Raw genomic sequence first — 25,977 nt, 5'->3', positions numbered from 1 at the left:
ACCTGACGAGCCGGAGGAATGGTGGCGACTCCCGGAGCGCCCATGGCGGCTCCGCGACCGTTCCCTCGACCGCTCCCTCGACCTCCGACCGGACCGGGACCGCTCTCGACGCGGGGCCGACAACCGGAGCTCGAGAAGCTTGCGGGACCGCTCCCGCCTAGCTTTTCCAGTCAAGGCCCGACAGTCGACGCAGGACTCCACGTCGTGGTCCGCGCCCAGACACCGGAGGCAGAGTCGATGGTGGTCGGTGACCGACATCAGGCGGTCGCACTCGTCACAACTCTTGAAACCGGGCATCCTACCGGCACCGTAAAGATCAATCAGTTAACAAAAAACTTGGTCAAAAGACCGGAGTACTGCTCTTCGGATCTGCGCTAACTGGCGCGGAAAAAAGAAGAACTGACGTCAGCGCGCGGAGGCGGCGTCTATATACTCCAGCGACGTCATCACGGCGCACGACGCCGACGACGCGGAGCCGCAGGGGACGCCTGCAGACGACGCCTACCGACGCGCAGGGGTACTGCTACGCAAAAGTTTCCGGATCCAGACTGACGCCTGGGGATATTCTAAGGTAAGGAATCTAATACTAACCTGTTTCTTTCAGATATGAACAATATATTTATTAATAACAAACACCTCTGAACTCTTTATGAGGTCAGAGGGCTAAGCACATGACAATCTCTTAGGAAAAATATGATAAGTTGCACAAAATTACAATGGTGCCCTAGGGGCACGACAAACCATATACTAAGTAAATGGTATAAGTAGAACGATAGAAGGAATGGAGCTGTCCAGAGGCTGGTGGTTCGCTGGGACTACACTATCCTAACCTCAGGTAAGTAATAGGAGGCCCACGGGACGCGTGTGCAGAGTGTGAACTCACACGCGAGATGCGTAACAACGTCTATGGACAGTACAGTTCAAGAAAAAGGTAAGTACGGACAATCCTGACTGGTTAGGACTAAAACGACTGTGAATCTGGACACTAGGAGAGTCAAGCTACCCTTGAGCACCGAAATGCTCTTGTTACCTCGCCCACGGGCTGCGGGTGCATAGGTGCGAAGTCGTGTCGGGTTTCTGCCTTGAAGTCTTAGGAGCCTGGAAGAAAAGATGCTGCAGGCGACCAGGAGGAAGATGTCCGGTGCGATCCACGGGTGGATCGAGGAAGAAGAGGACCTGAAAGCAGAGGGGACAGTGTTCAAAGTCACTAGCCAGTGACCGGTGTGGAACCAGGTGCTGTCGTCGCGATCAGGTGAAGAGTGGACGCTTGTCTCTGCAGCCACGTGGACCAGGAGGTGTCTTCGACGACCAGGATGGAGGCACGAGCTGTCCCATGCAGGCTCTCGCTGTCGGCGGTGTCGGATCCGGATTTGGTGTCAACAGGTCTTGGCAAAGGCAACCCACGCGGTGAGTGGAAACGGCGTCTGGAGTGGACCAGGAGGGTCTGGGGTGCCCCTCTTTTGGAAGAGAGCAAGGGCCAGTCTGGAGCAACCAGACCAGCAGTGAAGGTTTCAAAGTTCGTCGTCTAGGAGGCCACTAGCCAGCCGGCAAGTGACCAGACAACGCGCCGAGCAGCAAACAGGCAGAAGGGCCCCACGCAGATCTCGTGGATGCTGGAGGGCTGATCTTCGGTGCAGGAGCTGCTCGGGGCTGGGGCTTCTCAATCCCCAAAGCACTTGGTTGAGTTTACCTCGGAGTCATGCTGGAAGCGAAGTGCAGTTTCTTCCAAGATGGCCGGTCCCACATGTCTCGTCACACCCACGGATCTCAGCTGTGCTGCAGATGTGAGTTGAGGTCGGAGAGGTCTGGGAATCCAGGACTCGTCGAGCTCTGAAGTCTGGATCCTCAAGGGAAGACGACAAAGTGAAGCCTCTGGACGCTTGATGGTGCCTGCGGTTGCAGGGTGGACACTCCTTGCCCACAAGGGAGATTCTTCAGTCTTCTGTGGAGCAGAACGTCGAAGTCCAGAGTTTCTTCTTGTAAAGTTGTTCAGGATAATCCAATTTGGAATGGGACCAGCTCCTACGTTTATAATCCTAAAGGGGGCTGCACTACTGACTAGGTCCCTCCCCTGGGTGGGACCAGAAAGGGGGGTGGCTACACCCCCTATCCTTTGTCCGGTTTCGCGCCAGAACTAGGGCAGGGATGCCCCAGCAACTGGTTTGAACCGGTGTATGCACAGGACACCTTGTGTGCCCCAGGCATGTCTCATTCCTTTCAGGCCTGTCCTACCCAATACACAAAATCCTGTCTGGGGTGGTGCTAGCACCTCCCAAGGCAGGAAACCCTTTGTCCAAGCCTCTCTCGCTGGAAGGACTCCCAGCAGCAGGAGGTCAGACTTGTGTCTGTGGTGGCAGCATCCATTTTGTGATGCTGAGGCTCGAGTTAACTTTAACCGGGGTTCACAGTTACATACATGTCGTGTCCCTCTAGAAGGGTGGAATGCTACCCCCGTCGCCAGAATTGGCGAGGGGGTAGTATTCCAATTCGTATGACACCTTACTCGACATGTTTTGATAATGCTATACCAAAGTTAGCATTCAACCGCGAGGATTATAATGCACTTAAGAGTTTATGTTATAGCGTTATCATGGAACAGCTATTAGGACTTGGTTCCGCAAGCTGCAGACGGGCTCAGCTCATGCCAGAGCGCCATCTCACATAATTCCAAGCACTGCCTTCAGGATTGATAAGGTCTGCCATAGGAGTGACTGATAGGAATATATGTGTCCATTTTAGGGTTAGATATAGGTATACTATATCTATAGCAAAGGGTGATTACACCACCTTGCCCCAGCTGTCTTGCAGTCAGTTGTGTCAGTTTTTGGATGGCCAGCCAGGGGTGGCATAATACATGCTGCAGCCCCTGGTAGGCCCTGGGTACACCTAGGCCCTGGGTACCTAAGGTACACGGTACAGGGACTGATAAGGTGGTCCAGTACCAATTGGTAAATGGACCTAAAGTACATGGATGTCAATTTAGAGAGAGAACAGCTAGGCTGTGGGTCTGATTAGCAGACCCACAGCCAGGGAAAGTCGTAAACCAATGAAGCAAAAAGCAAAAATCTGGGGTGACCATAGGATTGCAGACCCTACTCTCCTACAGAGTCCTTGAAACGTTCCAGCGCACTGTCCGCCTTGTTGCCGAAGAGGTGACGGCCATCAAAGGACATGTCCATGAGGGTGGCCTGGACATCCCCCAAAAAGTTGGCGGACCTCAACCAGGCATGTCGGCGAACCACCACCATCGTTGCAATCGCCCTACCCAGGGAGTCCGTGGTATCAAGTCCACACCGTATGGAATAGTATGCTGCATCCTGCCCTTCCAATAGGGCTTGGGTAAGCATTGCCTGGACCTCCACTGGGCACTGCGGCAGCACCTACGCAACCGTATCCCACAGAGAGTGTGTGTAACGGCCCAAAAGGCAGGTGGTGTTGACAGACCGCAGGCCCAAACTCAGTGAGGAGTGTGAGAAGTTAGCCTGGCATATGATGTCCACTATTCTAGTGGGCACCTTGCACCAGTCTAAACGACCCTTATTGATGGTGGGTGTAAAGTCAACCTTATAGACAAGCTATCCTAGTGGTAGCATGGACCAGCAGTCTTGGGCTAAAACTTCAGAGAGCATGTGAAGCCAGCTGTTTTACCATATAAAACCCCTTGAATACCAAATGAAAGGACACCACACAAGGTATATATCAAATATATATGTATTTATTACTAACACAACCCCTCTGCACTCTTTATGAGGTCAGACTTCGAGATACGTTACAAGTTACTCATTAAGCATACTATAAGTTGCACAAATACAATTCTGCTCTAGGGGCCTCACGAACCATATACTAAGTAAGTGGTATAAGAACCACTTCAGAAATAGTGAATAAGCCTAGGGCTTAGGGAATCGCTGGGGCTATACTACAGAACCAAAAATTAGGAAGTAGGAGGCCCATGGGAGACGCGTGCAGTGTGGGAACACAGTCGCGAGTTACCATTGACTTACAATGGGGAACGAAGAAGTCACAAAGTTACTGATTAAGGACACTTCCGGGTGGACTACGGTGAAACCCCTTTTAACTAGGACACTTGAAGAGTCAATACCCACGGGAGCACCGGAGTACTCGAGTTACCTCACCCAGGGAAGCCGGGTGCATAGGTGTCTTTTCGTGTCGGGTTTCGTCGATGCTTTCAATGGAGACCTGCAAAAGAAGTGCTGCAGGCGGCCGAAGGAAGAGTGTCCGGGTGGATCGAGGAACTGAAGAACCTGAAAACAGAGGGGACAGAGTCTGGGTCACTAACCAGTGACCAGGAAGGAACCAGGTGATGTCGCTATGCAAACAGGTGAAGAGGTGAAGCTTGTCTCTGCAGCCATGAGGACCAGGAGGCATCGACGACGACCAGGACCTGGATTCGAGCTGTCCCACGAAGGATCTAGTTGACAGCGGTGTTGGTATCCGGATTGGACCCAACAAGCCTTGGCAACCGCAACCCACGCAGGAAGTGAAGATTGGCTTCAGGTCAGACCAACAAGGTCTGAGGGGCTTCTCCTTTGCAGGGAAGCTGGAGAAAATCTGGAGCAACCAGGAAAGCAAGATGATTTCAAAGGTTCGCCTTCAGGGGGCTCACTAGCCAACTGGGTAGCAACCGGGAAGACACGTCGAGCTGAAATGCAGGCACGGGCCCAACAGGCACTCGTGGAGTGAGGAGGGCTGAGATCTGGTGCAGATGATGCTCGGGTCTGGGGCTTCTCGTGCACCAATGCACAACTGTGAGTTACCTCAGGAGTCGATGCAGTTAGCAATTTGCAGGATGTCCAGGGAGTCTGGTCCCACGTCTCTCGTGTCCGCCATGGGTCTCAGCTTCGCTGTGGATGTGGGTCGGAGTCCAAGAAGTCTGGAAGTCCAGTCCTGAGTAGCTGAGTCTTTGAGTTCCGTCGGGAGCGTCGACAAAGCAAACAGGCAAGTTACTGGTGGTGCCTGTTTGAACAGGGTGGTCACTCCTTGACCACAAGGGAGATGTCTTCCGTCTTCTAGTCGATAAAGAAAGTCAAAGGTTCAAGAGTTTCGTTTCAGAGTTTCGTTCCAGGATAATCTAATGTCTCTAGACACAGCTCCTATCATTCTACTAATCTAAAGGGCTGGATTACCTGCTAGATCCCTCCTATGGGTGGACTCTGAGAAGGGGGTGGTTACACCCCTTTCTCTCTGTCCAGTTTCACGCCAGAGCTGGGGCTGGAGTGCCCCAGCAACTGGTTTGAACCGGGCTATGCATGGAGCAGCTTGTGTGCCCCAGGCAGTGTCTGGAAAAGCATCTTTCCATTCAACCCACCCTGCCCCAATACACTACTGGCTGTCTGGGGAGGTGCTAGCACCTCCCTCGACAGGAAACCTATTGTCCAGGCCTCCCTTGCTGGAGTTTCCCCCAGCTGCAGGAGGTCAGACTAGTGTCCGTGGCAGCAGCATCCATTTTGTGATGCTTAAGCTCTGTTTAACTTTAACCGGGTAAAGCAGTAACATACATGTCTTTTCCCTCTAGAAGGGCGGAATGCTACCCCCGCCGCCAGAATTGGCGGGGGGGGGGGGTAGTATTCCAAAGTGTTTGACACCTTGCACGACATGTTTTGATAAAGCCAAACCAAAGTTAGCATTAACCGGGAGGATTATAATTAAGAGCTCCCGGTTTTCAGTTTTTACGGCTATTTACATATAAATACAGACAGAAATCTATATTTCCTTTGTCTGTATTTATATTTAGAAACGGGAAAACACTGGCAAATGTAGCCGCGCTGCCGCTGCATGCTGTTTCCTTTGCACGCCCCTGGGAATTCATTTTAATCCCTTTCAATTATGGTCTTTTAGCGCCCTCATGTGGACCCTGCCCCCCCCCTATGCCCCGGCAGCAGCAGAGGGTCTTATTCTCCGTCGTCAAGTGGGTGAGGGGGAGGTGGGGGTTGTTGTCCTATATTTTCTTAATTACAGTGCGTGTTGAATACCACAGGGTGCCTTGTGTCCCATAGTAGTATCATTAAGGCTCGGAGCCTGCAGAACAGAAAAGCTTAATAGTTTATAGCAGGGGTGGAGGGAAAGGGCCCGCCGTCGCGCCATTACATGATTGATTGCTTACTTAGCATGAGGTTAACAAACTGGGGGGGGGGGGGGGGGATATGGGTCAGACTGACTCGAGAGCCATGATTCTGTCCCCCACCTGCCTTAACGCACAAGTTACTACTTGTGTAACGATATATCTGTAAGAGACATTAGTTAGTATTAGATTCCTCACCTTACAATATTCCCTAGCATGAGCTGAGCCCCTCTGCAGCTTTCGGAACCATGTCCTTATAACTGTTCTAGGATATAGCCATACCATATACTCTTAAGTGCATTATAATTAGGGCTCCCGGTTTTATGGTATTTATTCTTTTGCCATTTCCGCCTGTATCTGAAAGAGACACGTTAGTATTAGATTCCTCACCTTACAATATCCCCAGGCGTCGGACTGGATCTGGAAATTTTTGCGTAGCAGTACTCTTGCGCGTCGGTAGGCGTCGTCTGCGGCTCCGTGTCCGTCGTCGGCGTCGTGATGACGTCATCGGAGTACTTATACGCCGCCTCCGCGTGCTGACGTCAGCTCTTAGACACAACTTTTCCGCGCCAGAAACGCAGAGCCATGTTAAAAACCAACACTGGTGCCATTGAAACTAGGGCCCTGAAAGGGGATAACCCTAACCCTAGATATCGGTTCGCAGAACGGGGAGGATGGGTGGGTCGGTAAGGAATCTAATACTAACTAATGTCTCTTACAGATATATCGTTACACAAGTAGTAACTTGTGCATCTGAAAGAGACACGTTAGTATTAGATTCCTTACCTTAGAATAGATACCCCAGCAATACCAACCCCGGTGGTGGGTCTGCGAACCAATAATCACACCAGAAAGTCCTGGAGGACGGAACGGCCAAAGAAGCCATCCCTCCGGACTTGGCTGTCCAGGCAGTAGTGTCGTGCAAACGTGTGCAGCGAGGCCCACGTAGCTGCCTGGCAAATGTCCTGCAAGGGCACTCCCCTGCCCAGGGCAGTGGTAGTCGCCGTGGCTCGGGTAGAATGAGCCCGCAATCCAACAGGGGGCTCCTTTCTAGCCAAGGAGTAGCATGCCTGGATACACAAGATGATCCACGGGGAGATGGTCCTCTTGTGCACCGCTTTCCCCTTCTTAGCGCCCACGTAACCAACAAAGAGTTGGTCATCCACCCGGAACTGGCGTGTGCGATCCAAGTAAAATGAGAGCGCACATTTTGGGTCCAGACGGTGGAGCAGCTCTTCCTCTTTAGAGGGATGCGGTGGCAGAAAGAAGGTTGGCAAGGTGATAGACTGCCCGATGTGGAAGGCCGTGACAACCTTGGGCAGGAAAGGAGGCTTAGTACGCAGCACCACTTTGTCCGGATGGACAGAAAGGAAAGGTGGAGTACAAGAAAGGGCCTGGAGCTCACTCACTCTCCTGGCAGAGGTGATGGCAACCAGGAAAGCAGTCTTCAAAGTCAGAAGGCGAAGAGGACAGTTGTGAAGTGGCTCAAAGGGAGCGCACATCAGAAACTTAAGAACCAGGTTCAAGCCCCACTGAGGCATCACAAACGGAACAGGAGGAAATGTGTGAGTGATGCCCTTTAGAAATCTATTTACAATAGGGGACTTGAACAAAGAAGGTTGATCAGGCAGCCTCAGAAAGGCCGAAAGGGCAGATAGGTAGCCCTTGATAGTGCCCAGAGCAGAGCCCTGCTGGGCAAGAGAAAGAAGGAAGAGAAGAACCTCAGAAAGAGGGGCAGCAAGAGGATCCACAGCCTTTGCTGTGCACCATGCCACAAATCTGTTCCACCTGCAGGCGTATACCGACTTTGTGGAGGGACGCCTGGCTGCCAGAATGACGTTACAGACTTCAGGAGGCAAGTCAAATGGCCTCAACTGTCGCCGCTCAATCTCCAAGCATGGGGGTGGAGACTGGACAGGTTCGGGTGGAGGACCGTCCCCTGCTGCTGCGACAGATGGTCCTCCTGAAGAGGCAGACGAACCGGGGGATAGACTGACATACTGAGTAGCTCTGGATACCAGTACCTTCTCGCCCAGTCCGGAGCCACAAGGATGACTTGGGCCCGGTCGCGCTTGATCTTCTTCAGCACTCTGGGCAGAAGTGGTATAGGCGGAAAGGCGTACAACAGACCGCAACTCCACTCGCGACGAAAAGCGTCTCCGAGCGAGTGCCGCCTTGGAAATTCCAACGCGCAGAACTGATGACATTGCGCGTTCTCTTCGGTGGCGAACAGATCTAACCAAGGCTCTCCCCATTGCTGAAAGAGGCCTTGCGCCACGTCCGAGTTCAGACGCCATTCGTGATCCATCATGCACCGACAGCTGAGCTCGTCCGCCCTGGCGTTCAGAGAACCTGCCAGGTGTTGAGCCACCAGGGTCACGCCCTGCTGTTCCAGCCATTGCCAAAGGCGAAGAGCCTCCTGGCAAAGGGTCCACGACCCCACCCCGCCCTGTTTGTTGCAGTACCACATGGCGGTGGTGTTGTCCGTGAACACCTGCACTACACTCCCCCGGACAGAGGGGAGGAATGCCTTCAGTGCTAGACGAATCGCCAGTAGCTCCAACAGGTTGATGTGGAGCCGGGCCTCCGCCGGAGACCAGAGGCCTCTGATCTCCGCCTCTCCCATGTGGCCTCCCCAGCCCTGGATGGACGCGTCCGTCACAACTACGTGCTCCGGTTGGGGAAGGGAGAGGGATCTGCCGCTGACCCAATCGCGGTCCGTGAGCCACCACTGCAGCTGTCTCGCAGTGCCCTCCGAGATCAGGACGTGGTCGGACAGGTTGCCCTGATGCTGGGCCCACTGAAATTTCAGGTCCCACTGCAGAGCCCGCATCCGCCACCTGGCATGATGCACCAGAAGGATGCAGGAGGCCATCAGCCCCAAAAGCCGCTGCGTCAACCTGACCGAGACCCGGGATAACGGCTGAAAGATGGGAATCAGAGCCTGAATATCCCGGACCCGCTGTTCGGGTGGATAAACCCGAAACCGCGCCGAGTCTAGAACCGCTCCGATGAAGAGGAGCTTTGGAGAGGGGCACAGGTGTGACTTTGGCACATTGATGGAGAACCCCAGCTGGTGCAGGAGATCTGCCGTAGTCTGGAGGTGGCTGACGACTGTCTGGGGCGAGCCCGCCTTCAACAACCAGCCGTCGAGGTAGGGGAAGACTGAAACCCCCAACCTGCGCAGATGAGCTGCGACCACCGCCATCACCTTTGTGAACACCCGTGGGGCGCTGGTAAGGCCGAAGGGGAGCACGGTAAACTGAAAGCGCTCGTGGCCAACCATGAACCGCAGGTAGCGCCGGTGGGCCGGCAGGACGGAGATGTGGAAATAAGCGTCCTGCAAGTCCAACGCTACCATCCAGTCTCCTGGGTCCAGGGCAGCTAAGACCTGAGCCAGTGTCAGCATTTTGAACTTCTCCTTCCGGAGGAAGCCGTTGACGTTCCGTAGATCCAAGATAGGGCGTAGGCCCCCTTTGCCCTTCTTGGGTACCAGAAAGTAGTGGGAGTAGCAACCACACCCTACTTCTGGCCCAGGAACGCGCTCGATGGCCCCCTTGGCCAAGAGGGCCGTAACTTCCTCCTGCAGAAGTCGCAAATGATCCCCCGATACACGGTGGTTCTGCGGTGGCATGGCTGGAGGAGTCACCTCGAAGGGGAGGGAGTAGCCCCTTCGGACGATTTGCAGCACCCACCTGTCCGAAGTGACGGTGCGCCAGTGGAGGTGGTGATGGCGAACCCTGCCCCCCACTGGCGTCACATGGGCCTGAAAGCACGGACTAGGAGGGTTTTGAGGCGGATGCTGCGGGGGAAGGTGTGGACTGACCTCGCCGTTGACCCCTACCGCCCGGACGGCGGTTCCCACGGCCGCCACCGCGTTGGGTATTGCCCTGCGGAGCGTGGCTGGCAGCACGTGTGGGTACACCCCTTCCGTGCCACGAAAGGAGTGAAAAGCAGCCGATTGCTGGCGCGGGGCCGAGAAGCCCAAGGACTTGGCCGTAGCCCTGGAGTCCTTAAAGCGCTCAAGTGCATGGTCTGCTTTGTCGCCAAAGAGACGACGGCCATCGAACGGCATGTCCATCAACGTGTTCTGCCTACTCTCGGAACTGTGGTAGCTCCGAGCCCGTCACCTGTCCCTTGACCTCCCGTGGGACCGGGACCTCTCGCGGCGCGGGACCGACTGCCGGAGTTCGAGTCGCCTGCGGGACCGCTCCTGCCTGGCTTTCGAAGAGAGGGCCCGGCAGTCAGAGCAGGCCTTTTCGTCGTGGTCGACGCCTAGACAAGTTAGACACAGGTGCTGAGGGTCTGTGACCGACATCGTGCGGTCGCAATCCTCGCAGTGTTTAAAGCCAGGCATCCCTACGGCACCGATCGGAGTCGTAAAGACTTCGAAAAATGATCAAAAAGATCCAAAAAGTTAGTCAAAAATTGACTAAGGGTTACTGCTTTTTCCAGATCTGCGCTTGCTGGCGCGGAAAAAAGAAGAACTGACGTCAGCACGCGGAGGCGGCGTCTAAGTACTCCGACGACGTCATCACGGCGCCCACGACAGACGCGGAGCCGCAGACGACGCCTACCGACGCGCAAGGGTACTGCTACGCAAAAATTTCCGGATCCAGTCTGACGCCTGTGGATATTCTAAGGTAAGGAATCTAATACTAACGTGTCTCTTTCAGATACAGACGGAAATGGCAAAAAAATAAATACCATAAAACCGGGAGCCCTAATTATAATGCACTTAAGAGTATATGGTATGGCTATATCCTAGAACAGTTATAAGGACATGGTTCCGAAAGCTGCAGAGGGGCTCAGCTCATGCTAGGGAACCCTCTCACATAAAACCAAGCACTCTGCCTCCAGGATTGTTAAGGCCTGCCATAGGAGTGACTTATAGGTTACTATGTGTCTATGTATAAGGTAGATATAGATATACTATATCTAAGTAAGGGGTGATTACACCACCTTACCCAAGCTGATTGATCAGTCTGTGGTGTCAGTTTGGATGGCAAGCCAGGGGTGGCATAATACATGCTGCAGCCCCTGGTAGGCCTTGGATGCACCTGTGCCCTGGGTACCTATGGTACACTATACAGGGGCTCACAAAGGTGACCCAATACCCAATCAGGTATGTACCTAAAGTACATGGTATCAATTTAGAGAGAGAACAGCTGGGCTGTAGGTCTGATTAGCAGGCCCACAGCCACACTAAAGTCGAAGAACCAGAGAATCACAGCAAAAAGTGGGGGTGACCATAGGAAGCAGACCCTACTCTCCTACACTCATTTGTCAGAAGCTTGGGAACCTGCCTTGTACAAGGAAAAGCTTCCAATAGGTGTAGCTTCCGCTTGTTTTTTTCTGGTGTGGAGAGCGGTTTCCAGCAGGTTAGTCGAGGTGCAGCATTGGGACCGGACAATAAACTCCATGCTGCATAATAACACGTTTTCTTTAATTTGCAGCCCCTCGGATCAGTCGGGAATTGCAGAGTTGAGAATCATAGCAGTGATTTTTAGGGTGTGTTTAGAATATGTTAATGGCAATCAAAACAACACACTGCTTCAGATCATGCTGAACATTATTGTACCATATAATTCCTGAGAATATCAGGTCAAAAAATCACTAAGAAACATTAAATATGTTTAGAATTAAATCAATTTTTATTAGCAGAACACATGGTAGGACATTACATTGCATCGAAGCCTACAACCCAACAATCAGTACGGAGAAAGAAAACCAGTGAAGTACATCAAATCAAACCCATCCTGGGCCGGCCACGTCAATAAGGAGAGACAAAGCAAATGACAGCCAAAGTGGTACTTAAATTGAATGAAGGAGACCTGCTGAGCGTAACACATATTTGTGCCTGTGAAAAATTCCTTAATGCCTTTACAGCCGGACCAGAGCTGCCAAGTCTGCCTTTTCTAAAACAAACAACTAGGACAACAGAAAAAGAACATTTAAGGGTCCAATCTAGCACCTACGGCTGGCCCAGGACCACCTCTCCTTCAGGAAACAACTCAAGACCTGGCTGTTCGAGCAGTAGAGACAAACCCCCCCCTCCCCTCCCAGCGCCTTGAGACCCTAGTGGATGAGTAGCGCGCTTTACAAATCTGTACAATTGATTGAGGCAACATCAAAATTAGTTTCCAGAAATGTGTGGGTTTGGTAGGTTTCCCTAGATGGCTGCCAAGCCCCGGGCCAAAAGCTCATGGGACCCCCCTTGCAAAACCAGGTTGGTTTGTGATAGTTCATTTTGATGTCACCTCATTAGGTTTTGGGCCCTTGCCTGTCGCGGGTCCTTGACCCACCCACGTATGTGACGTACCATTCTTATCGGGAGACCTGGGGGAATGCCAGGTGGGAGGAAATTTGTGGATCCACGCAGATTTCAGAACTTTCCCACACAGAAATTTGAGAAAAAAGTGATTATTTTCAGCGACATTTTAGGTTTGCAGGGGATTCTGGGTAGGAGAAGGTTGGGGGACCCACGCAAGCCATACCTCGCTGGACTGCCCCCGGGGGTCTAGTTTCCAGAAATGTGTGGGTTTAGTAGGTTTCCCTACATGGCTGCCAAGCCCCGGGCCAAAATCTCATGGGATCCCCCCTTGCAAAAACCAGGTTGGTTTGTTATAAGTAATTTTGATGTCGCCTCAATAGGTTTTGGGGTCTTGCCTATCACGGGTCCTTGACCCACTCACAGGAGTGAGGTACCATTTTTATCGGGAGACCTGGAGGAACGCGGGGTGGGTGGAAATTTGTGGATCCACGCAGATTCCAGAACTTTCCACCACAGAAATGTGAGAAAAATTAGTTTTTTTGGACTTTTTTTCAGGTTTGCAAGGGATTCTGGGTAACAGAACCTGATGAGCGGCAGTCAAGTCACCCCATCCTGGATTCCCCTGGGTGTCTAGTTTTAAAAAATGTATAGGTATGCTATAGGATAGCAGAGCTATGGTTCAAAAACTACAGCTAGGCACTTTGCCAAAGGGCTGGGTGGAATTTGTGGATCCGCGCAGATTCCAGAACTTTCCACCACAGAAATGTGAGGAAAATGTTTTTTCTTTACAATGTTTTAGGTTTGCAAGGGATCCTGGGTAACAGAACCTGATGAGCGGCAGTCAAGTCACCCCATCCTGGATTCCCCCGGGTGTCTAGTTTTCAAAAATGTATTGTTTTGCTAGGTTTCCCTAGGTGCTGGCAGAGCTATGGTTAAAAGAACTACAGCTAGGCACTTTGCCAAAAAAGGGTCATTTTTCACTGTGAAATTGTGGTGTGTCCATGTAGCGTTTTGCGCCGTTTCCTGTCGCGGGCACTATGCCTACCCACACAAGGGAGGTACCATTTTTCTCAGAAGACTTTGCGGAACGCGGGGTGGGTGGAAATTTGTGGATCCATGCAGATTCCAGAACTTTTCACCACAGAAATGTGAGGAAAATGTGTTTTTTTGGACAATTTTTTATTTTAGGTTTACAAGGGATTTTGGGTAACAGAACCTGGTGAGAGGCAGTCAAGTACTCCATTCTGGATTCCCTGGGTATCTAGTTTTCAAAAATGTACAGATTTGCTAGGTTTCCCTAGGTGCCGGCAGAGCTATGGTTAAAAAACTACAGCTAGGCACTTTGGCAAAAAAGGGTGATTTTTCACTGTGAAATTGTGGTGTGTCCATGTTGCGTTTTGCGCCGTTTCCTGTCAAGGGCACCATGTCTACCCACACAAGTGAGGTACCATTTTTCTCGGGAGACATACGGTAATTCAGATTTGCAAAGCAACTGTTATTACCTATTGACTTTCGATGCATTTCTGCCTTCCAAATGAAAGACAATGTGTAAAAAAGAAGTCATTTTGAAAAATGACTGATAATTCTCATGCTAGTATGAATATTCTCCTCTACCGGAGGCTATGGCAGATCCCGCCTGCACGTTGCCTCAGGTGATCATCACCCCGCCCTGCACCTGGAAGGCTGACCGTTGAACGCGATGTGAGGCTTTCGCAGTTTTCGGCTTTCAGCTCCGTGGCGCTGACCAATCTAACGAGCAAGGAATTACCGGCTGGCTCCCCCACGGCTGTTATCGGCGGCTGCTGCTCAGCGTGGCGAAAGGGAGGGAGGCAATCTTCTGTCCTGCTTTCCCGCTTTGACCGCATGTACGCGTAGGGGCGAGTTCTGTGCAAGTTTGGTGGAGGACGTGAGGCTTAGGGCACAGAGGAGTTTTGCTGGTCGCCTATTGGACCGTGCTAAACAAAGGCTAAACAAGGCGGCAGGGAGGCGTGTGTACTGCTCTGGACTTGCCCGACTTTTGGCCCCCGTCACCTCACTCTTCCTTCTTTTCCTGCTTGGCTGCTGCAGGCGAATAGGCACGCTGAGGATGATGTCTGGAGTACTGAGGCTGGCACCTGGAAAGGGGATTAAAGCAGGACACCGAGGTTGCTTCGTGAAGAGGGTAAAAAAGGAGGGAAAAAAGGGAGAGCACCTCTGGTGGAAGCAGCGCCCTGAAAATAATAATAAAACAAGTAAATAAGGTGAGAAAAAGATATGCAGTAGCTGAGAGGGGGTGCCCTCCTTGGGATGCTGGGATATTTTCCTCACCTGTCTTTAGACTTTTGGTATCTCAGAGAAGTGGGGGGAAAATAGTTAAATAATAATAAGCAATACCCTGCCTAATGGGAAGACACACCAAGAACCTTAGCTCGTCGATGCACCCGGACACAAGTCTGCCCCTTAAAACCAAAACTCGGACTACACAGATGAAGTTAACCGCAAAGGCGGAGCGAGAGCGTATGCAGAAAGCCCGTCGTGGCTCTTCTCCTACAGTAAGTCCCTCATGCTCTGAGGATGAGGTTTGTGCTCGGGAGAGGAGGGTCAAGGGGGTACAAGTCAAGCATGGCCAAATTCTGGATGCCAGATATCAACTAATGCAACTCCAGAGGTGACCGAAGCCAGGTCAGCGATCCCCCCTGCATAATCAGGATATTCAGCAAAATCTTTCCAGCATACCTCCAAGCAAAACTAAGGAGTATCCCATGTTTCAAAACCCCAAGGTATTTCAACTTCAGTCTCAGTCCCTACTCTCTCTGCCGCAGCAGGCTTCTAAGCAAGCCTCCAAGCAAGACAGTCACAGTACTAACTATGCACAGATTCCCCAGCTTCACCCTCAGTCGCAGCTACAACCCTCTCCTGAAATGACAGTCTTGGAACCCCCCTGCTCTTTCATCCACTTACGAATCCACTACCCCTAGTTCCATTATCCTTAGAAAGGGGTGAAGAGTCTGCAAACAGGGATGGCCCTACTTTTCAGTGCGATATTAAAGGCATGCTGAATCTTATTCTTGATGAGATCATGGAAATGTATGCCAAACAAGCAACGGAAATTACTGCATGCCCGCCCATCCAAAATTGAAGTAGTAGTGGGGGCCCTCCCATCCAGACTTCAGGAGGTCTAAACTAGAAATCTCACAGTTAGAGGACCAGATGACCTCTATGCAGCAGCAGGTTTTAGCGGAAAAAAACTAAAGAATCTGCTGGAAGTGGAACTCAAGGAACTAGAGAATCATTCACGGCGGACCAATCTAGGGCTGGTTGGGGTTCCTGAGGGGTGTGAAGGGTCTCAGCCAATACAATGGGTCGAGTCGTTTATAAAAGAGATATTTCTTCCTGAATTTTCAGGGGATCTTATGAAAACTCGCGCACACAGAATTCCAGCACAGCCTTTTCCCAACTCTAAACTGCCCAGAACTGTCTTAGTGCATTTTTCAGATTATCCTCAGAAGGAGCAGATTCTAACCAGGGCATTACAGAATAAGCAATTTTCATCCCGAGTGGTTCCTAGCTGCCGTATATATTCTCAGATATGAGTGCATCAGCAGCACTTCGCAGAAAAGAGTTTGTCAAGCCCCTCTATCTGTTTAAAGTACAGTGAGCCCAAGCAGCCATTGCCCAACAGTCAAAACTTTGCGTACTGGTTCATGGTAAGTTCCACATATTAACAAGTCTATATGAAGCTCAGGAACTTTTGCAACAAATCACGAAGGATAAGTAAAGGGATTCGTCTGGTTGATGTGTAGTACATTTCTGCTGCTGGTCTTGTTTTTTTTTCTTTTTTTTGTTGGTTGTCTTTGTTTTCTTCCAGGTTGGGAGCGCGATCTTTCACACCAGGGTGCAATCGCATGGCACCCGATATCAAGTCCTGGATAATAATCTCCGTATTTTATCAATCAATGTAAATGGCATCCTGAATAAGCGAAAGTATGGTGGCTTGATGAGATGGTTGGCAGCATTTTCGCCCCAAACTCATCTTAAAACTACTCAGCCAAATTTGTTTATCCCTAAGGCTTTCTCTAAAACCTATTTTGCTTCAGCCCAGGCAGCAATAAAGGGGGTGGCTATTTACTTTGGTTGTGGGATAAATTGGGAAATTATCCAAATCCAAAGAGATCCATTTGGAAGATGGATCTGGATAGTTGCGACGGTGGAGGGCAATATGAAAAATTTTGTGAATTATTACGCACCTGTGATAGATGATTGTGTGGCCCTTAAAAATATAAATGATAAAGCCAGAACAGCGGAGGGCCTAATTATTTTAGGGGGCGATTTTAATTTTATACAAGATTTGCAATTAGATAATTCAAATAAGGTAAAGAAACAGATGAAGCCCGAGACTAAAAAGTTGATTGATATCATGAAACAGGATTATCAATTTGTAGATCCTTGGCGAAGGGCCCATGGTCTGACTAAACAGTTTACCTATTATTGTAGTCCATTCAAATCCGCTTCACGGATTGATTTCTTTCTTGTCTCACGCTCCCTGAGCTGCTTGAATACTGAGATCTTGGCCAACTCTTTCTCAGATCACTCTCTACTAAAATATGAAATTAATGTAGCACTGGGAGATAGAGAAAAATCCAGGTGGCAGATGGATAGACTTCTCTTGACCAAGCAACATTGGATAACGAGCACTCGAGAATGGATCAGGGAGTTTTTTAAGATTATAAGATTAACGGGGGCACTGCGAGGCCTTTCTCAGTTTGGGGGGCGTTTAAAGCCTAAGTACAAGGTCACGTGATTGCTTCTATGGTGGAACGAGCCAGAGAGCGTAAAACTCGTATAAAAGAATTTCAGGAAGCCGTCGATCTAGCCTTGGCAAAAAAGAGTGCTTCCTCTGGGAGGGGATGTCGAGCTGGGGAGGAACTAACTAGGCCAAACAGGAACTGAGGGAGTTTTTTTAATATGGAAGAAATTAGTAGTTCAAGGGCATACCAGCAGAGAGTGTATGAAGAAAGCCAGATGGTAGGAAAATCACTGCCATGGTCTACCAGAGTCAAGTAAGAAGCAACGGTAATTGATGAAGTGGTAATATCTGGGTCACAGATAATAGCTTCTTAAAAAGATAGAATAGGGAACATTTTTGCAGATCATTAAAAGGATCTATACTCTACTGATTACCAGGTATCCAAATAAGCTATTCACCGCTATTTCAACAATTTAATTCTCCCTCAGCTTTCTACAGGTCTGAAAGAGGCTCTAATGGCGGACATTTCAGTAGAAGAAATCTCTAGGACTTTGGCCTCAATGCCTGGAGATAAGGCTTGTGGGAATGACGGCCTTCCGATTTAATTCTATAAGGCTTTCTCGGAAGAGTTAGTTCCATTCCTGCAGGAGCTATTCAATCATGTTAAAACAGGAGGCGATGTTCTTGCGACCTTTAAAGAATCCACAATAGTTAGCTTTGTTAAGAAAGATAAAGAACCCAGGGAGGTTGGCTCTTATAGGCCAATGAGCCTCTTAAACGGTGGTTATAAACTTTTGATGAAAATCTGGGCTAGTCGATTCACCTTGTTGCACAACATGCAATTCATAAAGATCAATCAGGCTTTATAGCAGGTCAGTCAATGTCATCCAACACCTGCTATTTAATACACGCATTTGATTATTTTAATACCCATCAAACTCCTGCAATAATAATGATGGTTGTTGCTCAGAAGGCATTTGATTAACCCTGGGCGTAGTGGGCGTAGTGGGGCTCCGCGGAGCTACGCGGAGTGGCCGAGAAGCTACGCCCACTCCCGCACTCCGCATAGCCCCACTACGCACCTCCCTCCCGCTGCCCTCTACATACATTATTTAAGAAAAATACCCTTAATAAAGCAATTTTAAAGCACTTACCGTGTCCGGGGCTCGTCCGGGGCTCCCTCTTGGAATCGCGTCATCATGGATACCAATGTGCATGCGCGGGCGGCCGCGCATGCGCATTGGTATCTGTGAAGGGATCTGTGAAGGGCCGACTCGGCTACGCACACGGAGTGGGCGTAGTGTTGCCGGCTACGCTGCCTACGCAAAATGCGTAGGAGGCAACACTACGCCTACTCCGTGGGCGTAGCCGATTCGGACGCCCAGGGTTACATTTGATCTTGTCAACCAGAGTGCGTTATTTTATGGACTTGAAAGGTTTGGGTTTCCAGCACAAACTATTACTATGCTCCAGAATATTTATCAAGGAGCTCAGGCTCAGATTAGGATTAATTAGAAATCGGCAGGTACAATTGATATTAGACGCTGGACCCACCAGGGCTGCCCCTTGTCGCCAGTTTATTTTCTTTCTTAATCAAACCCCTAGCCGTCAGGATTTGGGATAATTTAGATATAAAAACTCCAATAGAGGGGACGTCAAAAATAACATTATTTGCAGATGACATTATACTTTATCTTGAACCAGAGAAACAAAGTATTGATAGGATTTTGAGGGAGTTCGCTGATTTTAAGGCGATAGGAGGATATAAAATCAATCAGAAAAGAACTGAAGAACTGGCGTTAAATGCCTGCTGTAATTTTCTCCCAGACGATTTAAAACAACAAGCAGATTCTTCTGAGCCGATTCGTATCTGGGAATCTATGTTTCAAATAACTATACAGAATGGTTTAGACTAAATTATGAAGCCACACTCTATAAAATTAAAGATCTTTTGGAAAAGTGGATTCTTCTTCCCTTAATCTGATAGGTCGGGTTGCGCTAATAAAGATGTCAGTACTATCCTTACTAATTTTTCTTTTTTCTAACATACCGATTAAAGTCAATGCAGTTTATTTTAGAGAATTGGAAAAAGTATTTCGCTAGTTTATCTGGAACAAAAAGACGCCAAGGTTAAAATTAACAATCCTTCAACTCAATACTAGCTGGGGTGGGTTGGCTCTCCCTCATATTCGCACCTATTATGAAGCAGCATTTATGGACATAGTAGTTTGTCTGCTTCATAATAGGGGATCTTTGGATAGCTTTTTCCTTGGCAAGATGGCTCATGAAGCCGGGCCCCACCTTCTGGTTTTCTTAAAAACATCAAAGCTTCCTAAAAAAGTAAGGGAAAAGACTCTTCAAGTTCTCTCTAATAGGCTCCAGAAATGTTATTCTCAAAAGGACCAATCTACAGGGGTTGAGAATCTGGGCTTGACAGAGGCCAGAAGTCTGGGCCTTTACATCTGTAATGGTCATACTAAACTTTGGGAATCGAAAAGTTTTAAAGAACTACGCCACTTTATAACAGGAGGCAGATGTATTAACTGGGAGGAGATTGAGGCCAGATGCGGTATTCAGAGCAGGTTACTTTTTTTTAGCTTCCTTCAGATTAAATCATTGATAAATAAATTTATATCATCAGGAAATTTAGGGACCCCGTTGGTTCTTGCTGCCGTGTTTAGAACTAAATTGCGAGGTATAGGGAATTGGTATTGAATTTTTCGAAATCAAGGGGAGCCCTTAGTCGTTACTAATTTTCTCGAAAAAATAAAACACAAACTGCTCTGCAATTTTTCAGTTGGAGAGTGGCAGACTATTTCTCAACATGGCAGCAAGGCTCTGAGAGCCGCAAATTTTAAGAGAATTTCGTTCCTGTCACGCTGAATGGCGTATTATACCCCTTACACTCTCCATAAAATATATCCTGAGGTTGAAAATAAGTGTTTCCGCTGCCAGCAGGTTGGGGAGGGCGGTTGGTTTCATATCTTTTGCACATGTTCAAATTTGATCCAGTTCTGGCAGAAAATGTCTGCCGAGCTTAGTCGCGCTCTTGGAACCATTATACAACCCGAGCCGGAGCTTGTAGTGTTTTGCCTGTTAAAACAGAATCTAAACCAGGTTTTAACAAGAGGTGGGCAAATGTTTTTATCAATCTCTTTTTTGGTTGCACGCTCACTGATTCTCCAGAATTGGAAAATTACCGAAACCCAAACCTTCCTCGAATGGTATAAAAAAATGAAACGAGTATGAATATATGGAGAAGCTTTTGCAAAAAGGGCGGGAGCTAGTAGAAAATGTATATCAGTTTGGAAATAGCTGGATCAAATGGAAAGAGATCTCCAGGGGTAACATCTTTATTAGACTTTTTTTGCACTTCAAGCACTGTCACTTTGACATCTCCTTTTTGAATTAAGACATAAATGGACAAGGACTTTTAGGAATATTATGCTTGTTTGCTACATGCTATTTTTAGGCACTTTGACTTTCCTTTATATGAAGTGATTTCTCTGAAAATGTCATTGCTCTGTGATGATTTTTCTCTTTTTTTGTAAGAAAAAACTGTTGTATAGCATGAACTGAATCTTGATTTAATAGAAATGATTTTTAGGGCTTATACATTCGATGGTTCTTCTTCATTTTAGCGGATACAAAACAATCTTTTTCAATGCTATTATATTTAATATGTACATAATGCTTTTTCTAAGTAACAGGATACCTAAGGATGAACCGTATTTGTCGGATTTATTTTACACTTTTGCATTTGCACTTTAGTCCATTTGTACTCTAGTCCATTTGAAATGATCCTTTCCCAGATTAGAATAACTTGTGATGAGGACTGCTTTTCTCTATCTCAAATTGCCTTTTTTTCTCTCTGTTACTAATTCTGCTCAATAAAAAACGTTTAAAAAAATTAAAAATAGAATGAGTATTCCCAATTTTGGAAATGTGCAAATATATACTGTTTCTAAACTCTATATTTTGATCCCATTTCAGAAATACATAGAAGTCTTTCATACTGAATTTTCCATGTATACATTTTCCAAGAACATTGCTATATTCCCGGTACATAATAAAAAACCTTTGCAAGACACTGCCCAGTTTTTGGCTCTGGGTTCGTCAGGTTCTTGGTGAACCTACAAGTCCTATATATCCCCACAACCAGTTAGGTCCAGTGGATGTAACGGTACATTGCTTTCAAAGAGCTGTCAAAATTAGAAGAAGTTACAGGTGAAAACGTTGATACAAAAGGCTGTTTTTTTCAACTAATTTTCAATTTTCCTATATTTAACTGTTAATTTCTATAAAGAAACCTTGATGGATCTACTTTTCTAAAATGTATAGCTTTCCAGGATCTGGTATATTTATACCACTGAAAGCACAGAAAATAGCAAAAATAGGATAAGTCCCAGAAAAATGCCAAAACTGTGCAAAAAATGTTGGTTTTCTGACAAAAGTCTGTCATTCCCTAAAGGCTGGGAACATGGTGATTTCAGCCCCACAAACCCTTTTTTGATACCATTTGCAGGGAAAAAAACAGACACTTTCATTTGCAGCACTTTTCGCCCGAAAAAACAAAATTTTGCTGTTTCTTGGCTAATTTCTGGGTCCCCTCCAGGGGAATCCTCAAACCATGGGTACCTTTACAATCCCCATGCTGTTGAAAGAAAAGGACTGTCCAAGGGGAGGATGTAGTGAGGATAGGGGCATTGCTAAGTTAGCATAAGTTAGTATATGCTTGGCCGCCGTTCTGGCGCTTTTGCACACGTTACTACATGAGACATTTCTCGTAAACACTTTGCTTGCTCGCTTTCACATGAAAACTGTCTGCATTTTATATATTTAGTTCGAACACTCTGCTCCTCTCCTGCCCAGCGTGTTCAAGGTCGAAAAACAATGAGCTCTGTTGAACTGCTTTGGTCAGTCCCACGTCCATAGCCATAACATAGAACACAGCTGCAACCGTGGAAATCTGGTGCTTTTAATATTGCCTTGCATGCATGTTAACACACTTGGAGGAACGCTTTTCAGTACAGAGGAGCTGTGCCTGACCGGAGATGTAAATTCCTGCATCTGAACTCGGAGGTATGGGGTCTCCATGTCCAAGCCTGGAGGTCTTCTATAAATTATAATAAACCAGCTTCTAGCAAGGGGAGGGTGGCAAGACGCTGTAGGCCTGTTTTCACTATCATTATAATGTGATTTCCCCTTTTGTTCTATATGGAATTGTAACTATGCTGATTTGCTTGATCTTATACATTTTGCTGCTAGTATTGGCTTGAGTACTGCATAATAGAGTACGTTAGTTAAAATAAACATTTTAAACTATTCTTCGACTCTATTTACTCATGTTGTGGGCAAGTATGTTCCCACGTATCCTGAGAGGGACGTTGGAGCATGTTCTAGGATGTCTAATCATTGGTAGCTTTGCTGTAGTTCAGAAAATGAATGAGACACTATAGCTAGTCAGATAGGGGTTCTGGGCACCGAGGTGGGTATTTTGGAACACCACTACACACTGAGGTCCTGGTCTCCTGGACATAGTTCTGTATATGTGCAGAATCCATGCAACAATTCCTTGGTCCAAGTCCCATCCACCGTTGCAGTTCGCATTCCACTTTCTTAGTAAATGGCTTGGTCTCCCCCTGGAGACCACTGTATTTTGTGCTACTCACCTGATTGGGTTTGAAGTATTCTTGTGTATTGTGTTGATATCTCCGGATGATATTGACACTGATATTGTGATGTAATAAATGGACTTAATTTTCTAAACACTGTGTAGTTTCCTTTCATCTAAATTCTGTCAGGACTGGAGGCGAGGATTATACCTTCTCTCTTAGCTTTAATCGAAAAGCAGCATATTCAAAGATTAACAAAGACTACGTTTCCCATGAACCATAGGGAAAAGTAGCAGAGCAAAAACACATGGTAACAGCCAATCATGTTAGGGCTACAATGTCCAATCAGGTGTTTCCTAGCTCAACATAGTCCTCTGTTAGGGTCCCTTGGCCCTCTTTTAGTGTCCATTCATCCTCTTTCGTCGCGTGAAGTCAGCCATTGCAACCACTTCAGCCATCCTGTTTGTTCACAACAGAACCTGCAAACAACAGGGACACATTACAAACTGAGCCGTAACTACTATAACCTCCAACTGAAGCATCAAACAGTTAACACAGCAGAGCAAGACTATCCCATCCAATTATACATCAAAGCAAATTACTTGTTTTTACCGGTGAAACTAGTTTTTCGATGTGATTATGTAGATACTTAATTTAATCCTGTCCGTTTTGTTTATTAATTTTCTTTCCGATTTTGTGTAGCAAGCACAAGATTTTTTTTACCTTATATTTCTTCTTCGTCTGCATTTTAAGCCAATAGCACACACATGCCATTAATTGTTTTAGTTTGCTAAACAATCCCATTAAGCATCCTGTTTGTCACTTGCATCAGAACTCGTATCATGATTATCAGCGTCACCATCTTTTGTAGACTTGGAATTAGCACCCAGACAGAAAACAGAACATGTTCTTAACCACATGCTATTCCATTTCACAGTTTGTTGCGATATTCCAGACAATGGTCAAAATTCTTTCTCTGCTTAACACACATGTATCCACCTTCAGCAAAGGAAATACACTTTACTCTATGTTTTTGAGAACTTTTGCTGGGCCCCATAGTGCAGCATAACATATTATCATTAATGAAACACAGCAGAACAGTTGACATTATTTACAAGTGGTCCACTTTAATTAATTTTTTATGTAACTCTCTAAGTACAAGGTACTCTAATTCCTAAAATTTGTAATTGACACGCTTTTTACTTTGCCAACCTATTAGTTAGGTTTACCAACAGTTTATTCCCCCAGGTGTTTTTTGTGAGCTTTTCCTAGACTTTTGCGTTTTGGGAAACCTAATATATTTCCACGCACCTCAGTTTAAAAAAATATAGATTTTGGTGCCTTTTTTTTATGTTCCTAACTTTCAATTTAGAGTAACGTGCGGTTCCAATATTAAAAAATATTCCGTTTACAGTTCATTTTATATTAATTGCATTTTTCCCATCCCTTCTTACCTCTGAATTCATGCATCAATATTTTTCTCAGATATGAACAGATGGTCATGATGTCACCTTATAGGTTTTGGCCACAGGGACACTTCTTACCAAGCCGAAGTGATGCTTTTGCCCTGCAGAATGGGCCCTTTTGACCTCTGGCGGTGTATCCATCTCAACAGCGTCCTTTTTGGTGCTGCTTTACCCTAGCTGCTGTAGGCGTATATTTTAGGTTTAAAGTATTTTATTGCATTTTTAAAGACATTACAAACAAATGAAAACAGTCGACTCGAAGAGGTAGTGCTAAGCTTCCGCTATGCAGGAGCGCAACCAGCGTGCAAGGCTCTGCTATCGTGATGTCCATCAGAGCACGGTGCTGGGTGCGCATGCGGCAACAACAACTTCAAGAACCAACAACCCCATTCCCAACTCCCCCCCCCTCTACTCCCACCCTCTGGATCCCCTCCCTCCCCCGTACTGTGCCAAAGTCGCCCTCTCGTGCCACTCCCGCGATGCGCCCTCCCCTTCCACCCGTCAACAATCCCAGACACATTAGCTAGTTGAGGCCGCCGGGGATGTTAGTCGTAACAATCGGAGATATCGGGGACAAGTAAGTTCTTTGAATTCCGTCACTAATAAGGAGTGGAATGGCAGCCACAGATCTTCAAACTTATCCATCTCCCCCGCCACCATAAGGGACAGCTTCTCCATCCCCAGGACATGCCACAACCTGTGTAACCAACCGGTAATGGTGGGGAGCGTGGTGGTGCGCCAGTGGATGAGTAAGTTCTGGACAGCAGAGCCCAGGGCAATCGCTATCTGCCTACCCCTGCGAGATCTCAAAGGGTACATCAGCCCGTTGGGCAGGCCAAGCAGGACGTATGCGGGGAAGCGAGGCAGTTCAATGTCAAAGCGTAGGTCAATCTCGTCCAAGACCTCTTTCCAATAAGGGCTCAGTAGGGGGCAGTCCCATAGAACATGTGTAAGTGTGCCTATCTGTCCACAATCTCGCCAACAGGTGTTCACAATATTATGGTTCATTTCATGTAGTCTCTCCGCTGTATAGTACCAGTATGTGGATACCTTAGTGAACGTTTCGGTGAGTCCGGTATGGTACGCGGAGTGTCGCGCCCGGTAGGAAATGTGGTCCCAATCTGTGTGACTCAGAGCCCTACCTAGTTCTCGTTCCCAGCGTTCCCGCCCTGGATTATAGATTGAAAAAGAGGAAGGCTGCAGGAGCTTATATAGATCCGAGATGAGTTTGGTGTCCGAGGTGCACGTTACGAGCCACTTCTCATAAGGCCTGAGCTTCCGGCCTGCCGAGTCGCGTACTTGCGGCTGAAGCGCCCAGTGACGCACCTGCATCTACCGCACCCGTTCGGTCTCAGGCAGATGGTATTCTCGCCTAAGATCCTGAAACGAGATGACACCGTCCGGAACAGCGCACTGCATCTAGCCGTCTGCCAGTGTGCGAAGGCTCCGGGCTCCATCCCGGGATGAAAATCTGGGTTCTCAACCAATGGCGTAAACGGCAATGGGAAGGTAGTGAGATCATGCGCAACATTCGTGGCGTCCCAGACTCGCATCGGGACCCGCGTGATGAAGGACGCATATAGGTTGGGGGGGCGGTGAGCTCTGCGCAGGAAGGGCACCTCTTGCAGGGTCCTGCCTGCAACCGCCTGGTCCTGGAACAGCCAGTGTTTATCTGATTCCCACCTGCTCCACTCCACGAGATATCGTAGTTGTGCCGCTTGGAAATATTTGTGAAGATCCGGTATGCCCAGTCCCCCCGTTTCAGGGGCCAGTGTGGATAAGGCTCTCTTGAGTCTGGGTTTGCGGCCCTGCCAGAC

General features: G+C 48.1%; 1 protein-coding gene across 2 annotated transcripts in view; it reads right to left on the bottom strand.

Annotated features, from left to right (window-relative positions):
* Positions 1–22,898: 22,898 nt before the first annotated feature.
* Positions 22,899–25,977, bottom strand: part of LOC144762304 (exportin-5-like) — a 2,548,278-nt gene continuing 2,545,199 nt past the window's right edge. For both annotated transcript variants that reach the window (XM_078647452.1, XM_078647453.1), the window contains one exon: positions 22,899–23,173. In XM_078647452.1, the coding sequence (XP_078503578.1) occupies positions 23,162–23,173 (12 nt within the window). In that variant the 3' untranslated portion in view covers positions 22,899–23,161. The remainder of the gene's footprint in view (positions 23,174–25,977) is intronic.

This window comes from Lissotriton helveticus, chromosome 6, assembly GCF_964261635.1.
Source record: "Lissotriton helveticus chromosome 6, aLisHel1.1, whole genome shotgun sequence".
NCBI lineage: Eukaryota > Metazoa > Chordata > Amphibia > Caudata > Salamandridae > Lissotriton > Lissotriton helveticus.
Note: the sequence above shows the minus strand (reverse complement) of the source record. Positions and strands in the feature narration are given on the sequence as shown.